General features: G+C 55.0%; 1 protein-coding gene across 3 annotated transcripts in view; it reads left to right on the forward strand.

Annotated features, from left to right (window-relative positions):
* Window positions 1–6,435, forward strand: part of SLC12A5 (solute carrier family 12 member 5) — a 40,111-nt gene extending 33,676 nt beyond the window's left edge. Inside the window, exons 21-25 of one of the 3 annotated variants that reach the window (XM_054980047.1) lie at window positions 1,622–1,744; window positions 3,386–3,582; window positions 3,839–3,853; window positions 4,034–4,167; window positions 6,344–6,435. In XM_054980047.1, coding sequence (XP_054836022.1) covers window positions 1,622–1,744; window positions 3,386–3,582; window positions 3,839–3,853; window positions 4,034–4,167; window positions 6,344–6,435 — 561 coding nt within the window. The remainder of the gene's footprint in view (window positions 1–1,621; window positions 1,745–3,385; window positions 3,583–3,838; window positions 3,854–4,033; window positions 4,168–6,343) is intronic. The other 2 variants (XM_054980049.1, XM_054980048.1) reach the window with 2 other exon arrangements.
* The last annotated feature ends 483 nt before the right edge of the window (window positions 6,436–6,918 follow it).

Here is a 6,918-nt window from a genome sequence, read left to right on the forward strand (position 1 = left end):
GCCCAAAATAAGAGATGAGAACTGTGGTTGACTACATCAGTGAGGGTCCATCTAGTCCAGGGTCCCATTATCCACCAGGTGCCTTGGAAATCCTACAAGCCTCAGCATCTCGGGGATATTGAGCCAGCGTGGTGTAGTGGTCAGAGTGAAGGACTAAGCTCTGGGAGACCCAAGTTCGAATCCCCTACTCTGCCGTGAAAGCTTGCTGGGTGACCTTGGGCCTGTCATACTCTCTCAGCCTAGCCTACTGCACAGGGTGGTTGTAATATATGTCTGTCTACTTATCTGCCATGAGTATTTTCTATGCTGGGTAATGATTAGAGATGGGCACGAACAGCAATACGAACTAAACCCACGAACAGCCCAATTTGCTGTTCGCGAACAAGCTGTTCGTGAGGCCCCGTTCTAAACGAACAGGTGGTCGTTGCAAGCCTCGTTCGTTGCTGTTCGTCAAGCCAGTCTGGCACCGCCAATCAGTTCCCATGGCAACTCAGGCAGGGATTGTCTGAACTCCGTCTGAACTCCTGCTGTTGCCCTGGAAACCCCAATCTAAGCCCAATTTAGCTTGATAGGCAGGTCTTCCTTCCAAGTGTAGACTGGAGCTCCAAATTTGTTACAAGAGGAAAAGACCAGGGGGGAGGGGGGGGATCCCAGCTCTGGCTTTCAGGGAGAGACAGTTGCTGTTAGAGAGACAGGGTGAGTGCATTGGAGCTTGAATTTTGTGTGTGGTGGGATAGGGATCTACCTGTTCAAGTTCCAGGGCTGCTGCCAGGCTCTGGGCCGAGCTGTTACTTATTACTGGTACCTTTCCTGCTGCCTGCTCAGGTAGGGTTTCTGGGAGTGGTGCGGTAGGGATCTTGATGGCTGGAAGAAGCCTGCTGGCCCCCATGAACAACAAACAACGAACATGTTCATGACAGGATCATGTTCGTCAGTGTTCATTGTCGGCAATGAACAACGAACACCATGTTCGGTTTTTTTCCGTTCGTGCCTATGTCTAGTAATGATCCTCTGAGGGTACACAAAGTTGCCTATTGATAGCCTGTTGGGCTGGGAGTTGCTTATCTCGCAGGTGGCATCTACTTTCGTTTTCACAGCCGCCTGAGAGAATGTCCTTAAAGGCCGGCTGAGCCTGGGAACTGAAAATGACTTCATTTTTGCTTCTCTCCTCTAGTCCCTCCCCACTCCTGTCTTGAAAGCTCTTCCTCTGCCTCCTGACTCCTTCATGCCTCCCTATCCCAAAGGCGGGAACTTCCCCTATAACTGACCCCTCCAAACTCCCATACATCACTTCTGCCAATGACCTTGTCTGTGTTTGCTGATACGGATAGATCTCTAATAAAGTTGCTTTTACTCATACCCTGGAGTGTGTGCAGTGGAGTACCATGGGGATCTAACAGTTGTTGTGAGAATGTTGTCAGTCATTTTGAGACCCCATTGTGGAGAAAAGTGGGGTATAAATGCAGTAAGCAACTAAAATACTGTTTTTGTATATGGTTTTTCTAGTTAGCCGTTGTGGCTAATATCTTCGGTTAGGTTAGATTCCCTCTGGTGCAATCCATCGCAGCTGGCATCCGCTGCAGCTGCTTACTGCCCATCTCGTTCTCCTTCTGCTCTCCAGATCCAGAGCATCACTGATGAGTCCCGTGGCTCTATTCGGCGCAAAAATCCAACCAACACACGCCTGCGGCTCAGTGTCCCAGAGGAGCAGGTGGGAGACAGTGAAGAGAAGCCTGAAGAAGAGGTAAGAGAGAGAGAGAGAGAGAGAGAGAGAGAGAGTGTGATTGAGAGAGAGAAAGAGAGAGAAGCTGATCACCAGATCTATTTGGTTCATCACTGAATGACTCGAACACCCACCAAACCCGTTTGCATCCGGTTTTTTCAAAAGCATGCATGCATAAACAGGCTAGGCAGAATTAATGTTGCTAGTGGGAGTTTCTTTAAACACAGCATTTATCACGTATCTAATGCTGAACCATGCCCCCGAGAATATGATGAACAGATCTGGCAAATGTAGCTAGCGACAGATGGGGGGATTGCTATACAAACCTGAAGGAAGTCGCAGGTTGGCAGAAAAATGTGAAATCTTGAAAAAAAATACACTGGGTGATTAAAACTCCTCAAAATAATATAAACAGTGCATGAAGCTTTAAGAAAAGAATTCCTACTAAGCTCTCAGTGGCAATTTGGGAGTTTGCTAGGCAACCACAACAACAATGTAGCGGAACCTTCCAAACTTTGGTTTCTGTAACCTGGAAGCCAAAAAAGTCCTGAAAAAATGCCCGCCCCCCTTGGCTGTCATGTTTTCTGATGGAGGAGGACTTGCTGTGGACAGGCCCGGTGGTGACCCTCAGAAACTCACTACCTACAGGACTCGGCTTGGCCAGCTGGGCCCAGCCTGCAGCAGCCACCGTACACCTGGACCTGGTCTGACGGCTACAGCATCCAAACAAGTCAGCCCTAGTTTTCATGGAGAGAGGCTGCCGAGGGGAGGGAAGGATGGAAAGCAGATAAAAGTAGGTTGGCTGGTGGGTGGGAAGGAGAGAAAGAAGCAGGAAGAGGGGAGAGGCTGGGGGGGGGGGCTTTCAAGGCAGGCAAAGATCTTGCAGCACCTCCACTTGTATAGGACCAATTTAATTGCCTGTATAAACATTGTCCACTTGCCAGAGATGCAGTAGACCAACGGGGGAGTAGAATTCCACTGGGCTGTGTGAGAACACACATGCATGGAACGCTTATTGTATCGCACTGCACTGTTAGGAAGGAATACAGCGAAACAACCTGTTGAACAGCCGTGACAAGTAGACCAACCACCTGTCAGAAAAGGGCTCCCGTTCGTGACCGTGACTGGATCATGAGCGGAACTGGCGGCTCTCCGAGCCTCCCTAGCGCTATTCCGGGGTCCACCGCGAGGAATGGATTTGTGTGTCAGACGAGGGCTGCGGAGAGCTTGGCTGGGTGACTTTGAAGCCGTCCCCCACCTCACCGGGCACTTATAAGGCAGAGAACCACGGCAGCTGGTTCTCCTCAGGGGAAATGTAAGAACAAACCATATGCAGGGAGGCAAGGCCCCTCCCCTCCAGGCACCTCTCTTGCTCGGAGACCCGGCCACACGATCTCTTCTGACCCTGGCAGCCGGCAGCTGGGCCTGTGGCCAGAGAGGACTGAAGGAAGGAAGGAAGGAAGGAAGGGCCACCCTTCGTTGCATCCTGTCTTGCAAATCAAGGCATCTCTCAGTGGGGAAATGGGGAACTGATACCAAAGATCAGAGGAGGCAAAACAAAGGAGCGGTACCTGGGCCTGAGGGGGTCTGGGGAGGCTGCCCTAGGAGAGCAGCGGCTGGGCCCACCCACAGCCCACTGACCTTGCCTGCATGTGCCTACAGGTGCAGCTGATCCATGACAAAGCGGTCACTGCCTTCTCAAGCAGCTCTCCGTCGCCGGGCGAGGAAGCCGAGACAGAAGCAGAAGCAGCCCCTGACAAGGTGCATCTCACCTGGACCAAGGACAAGGTGGCCGAGAAGAACAAGGCCAAGAGCCCCGTCAGTCCAGAAAGCATCAAAGATTTCTTCAGCATGAAGCCGTGAGTCTCCGGTTCCTCCTGGGCGGGGCTGGGAGGAGACAACCCCTTCCCACCAGGGTGCGTTGTGACCCCTTTGGCATGAGCAGGAGAAGGAAGGGGCACAGGGGTGGCTGCTGGGTAGAGGGGAAGCCATGCGCCAGGGAGGAGGCCTCGGGAGGGGGCCCCTGAGCAGGAAAAGGTGCCGTGCCTCACCTCCTGGTGCCACGCAGTGAATGACCCCGCTCTCTCTCTTCCTCCCTTTGCCTGCCGCTGCCAGGGAGTGGGAGACCCTGTAAGTGTTTGCGTTGTGCTCTGTGTTGGGGAGGGGGGAGCGGGGAGGGCCTCGCTGCACCCATCCTCCTGCCCCTGCCCCTTGTCCCATTAATGCTGGGCCACGGGGGAGTGAGGGCAGGTCAGGCTCCAGGGCCCTGCCCTGCCACTGGGCTACCGACTCTGCCTCTGTCTCCTGCAGGAACCAGTCCAACGTGCGAAGGATGCACACAGCGGTCAGGCTCAATGAGGCGATTGTGAAGAAGTCCCAGGAGGCCAAGCTGGTGCTGCTGAACATGCCCGGGCCCCCCCGGAACCGGAAGGGCGACGAGAACTGTATCCTTCTTTCTGGCCCATTTGCCAAAGGGGGCATTCCTTGGGCACTGTGCCATCTCTTGCTTGGTGTTCAGGGAGTGGGGGGGGCAAGGGGCAAAGCCGTGAATGGGGGCAACATCCTGCCTGAAACTGCCGTAAGTTGTTCTGATCATGTTCAGGTCACATCTGAGGAAGGGTCTGTTCCTTTGTAGATGGGTCATGTGCTTGGATGGCTCATTTTCACTCAGACAGAAAGTGGAAAACTTTTGGAGCCTGAGAACGTCTGTCTTTTCATTCTTGGAGGAAGGTGAGAAGGCCGTATTGACTGAAAGGGAACTGAGGATGAAATGAGAAGCTGAGCGGGTTGTTGACAAACGGCCTCGAGGGTCCAGCCCAGCGAATGCGCCCTGCTTTACCTCTCATGAAGCAAAGCCAGAGGCCCGGCTGGACATCAGCAGAGCGGCCTGGGGCGGCTGGGGGCCACCATGGCTGGTAGCACCTGCTTCTAGGCTACGGGCTGGCAGCTGGAGGGCCAGAGGGGTCAGGAACTGGGAAGGTCCCCTCCCTCCTAGCCAGATCTTCCCCCCCAGAATACTATACGCCCGTGGCCCCACCTCACACCCTGGTTTTTCCTGACCTTTTGATTTTCCACTCCGCCCACTTTCACTTTCAGCCGCCCTTGACCTTCCATGCCTCTGGAGACCGGTTTCAGTCCTGGCCAGGCCAGTTTGGGTTTTTCACCTCCTTTTTTCTTTTGGCAAAATATTTTCCTGCCAGGCTGGGGCATCCCCTCCGAGTCCGCAGCATCCTTGTATTGTCTGTGGGTGGCCAGTTTGGGCTCCTTTTGTGACTGGCAGGTGACTCTCCCTCTACTGACTGCAACCGGGAGGATTCCGCATGCCAGGAGCTGCGGTCACATGACTGAAGGCAGCCAGCCAGGGTCCGATACCGTTCACGCCTGCTTTCTGTATTCCAGCACATCATGTTTAGGATCTGCTGGGAGGGCGGGGCCAGAGTCACCTTTTAGATCTGCTCTCCAGGGAGGGAGGGGAGAGGCGTCTTTCTTGCAGGCACAAATACCGCTGCCAAGCAGAGGTGTCCAGTTCTCTTGCTCACACCTCCCCAGTGTTTGTGCAGATGTGCACAAAGGAGGCCACAAGTGATAAGCACCCCAAAGCCTTTGGCGGCTGGCAGGCTGTGGCCCCTGTGGCCCAGTGGCAGAGCACCCGCTTTGCGCACACAGCTTCACTCCGCCTGCGGCATCTCCAGTTAAAGCGCCTCAGGCTGCAGGTGCCAAGAAAGACCTTTTCCTCCCCAGACCTGGGCGAGCTGCTGCCTCTCAGAGCTGCATGGAGCGAAGGTCTGACTCGGCGCAGGGCCCTTTCCCACGTTCTCCACAGGACCAAGCAGGGGGGGGGGCCTTGGAACGGAGGTGGTGGCTCAGAGTTACCCTCTTGCATCTTAGCCTTTGGCCAGGGCTGGGCTTGGCTGCTGCCCGCTCTTTCCCCGTCTGCTGTTCCTCATACGTTCCCTGGTGCTGCCGTTTCATTCCACTGCCTGCAAGCAGCTCCTTAGCTTGGCTGCTGCCCCTTCTGAGACTCCCCCCTCTTCTAGGCTCTGGGCCACCGGAATTCCTGGGGCAGATTTCGTCCGGTGTCCAGTATCATTCAGCGGAAGTTCAGAACTTCTTCCAGTTCATCTGCTTGATTTTCTCTGCGCTCGCTGGACTTCTCTCCTCTTGCTTGAGCTTATTCTTCTTGCCCACAACATCCACTTGCTGCTCTGTTTGTTTCCCTGCCCTCCTACCTCACTTGCTGCTTAGCGCAGGTGAGGCCAGCTGGGTGACCATGGGTCAGCCTTGGGTCAGTCACAGCTTCTCGGAGCTCTCTCAGCCCCACCCACCTCACAGGGTGATCGTTGGGGTTGTGGGGATAATAATAACATACTTTGTAAACCACCCTGAGTGGGTGTTAAGTTGTCTTGAAGGTATATAAATTGAATGTTGTTCTTATTAGCACTTACATTTCAGCAGAATAAAAAATGTGGGAAGACAGAGAAGGCTTTTCGTATTTGCCAAGGGACAGGCAGGAGTCATAGAAGCCGTTTTTCTGGGAGAAGTTGGGAGGGGGGGGGTCACATCTGTGTCCTCCCATGGTGGGACGGCATCGTCCAGTAGACCCTTGACTACTCAATCCAGACATGGAGTTCCTGGAGGTGCTGACGGAGCACCTGGACCGGGTGCTGCTGGTGCGTGGTGGCGGCCGGGAGGTCATCACCATTTACTCCTGAGAAGCCGGCCGAGGTCCTATTCCGAAGGTTTGTGCCCCTGAGAGCCCCGCCAATCCCTTTGCAACCATCTCCCCCACCCCTCCGAGCAAGAAAGGAGCGCCCCGCCGCTGCTGCCCCCTCTCTCTGCACCTGAACTGCAGCACCAGGTGTGCCCCGCAGCCTCTCGCCCAGCAGCGCTGCTGCGATGGACATCAGCTGTGGGACTGGTGCTCCAAGGGAGTGGCGTGGAGTGGGCCGGGCACCGTCTGCAGCTAAGCGACTCTTCCAGACTTTTCCCGGGCGCCTGGAGACTCGGTTGAGCTGGGCCCTCCTCTGGTTCCTGCCTGCTTCTCTAGTGTTGCCTTTTGTCGGATGCACTTGCTCCCTGCTCCCCTGATGGGGAGAGACCACCAGCCGAGGCCACCAGCATGCTTTCCCTGCCAGCGCTGGCGTCTCCCGCCCCTCTGCCTCCTGTCACGTTCCTCTCTGCAACAGCAGCTGCCA

The sequence above is a fragment of the Eublepharis macularius genome, chromosome 5 (genome assembly GCF_028583425.1).
Source record: "Eublepharis macularius isolate TG4126 chromosome 5, MPM_Emac_v1.0, whole genome shotgun sequence".
NCBI classification, from domain to species: Eukaryota; Metazoa; Chordata; class Lepidosauria; order Squamata; family Eublepharidae; genus Eublepharis; species Eublepharis macularius.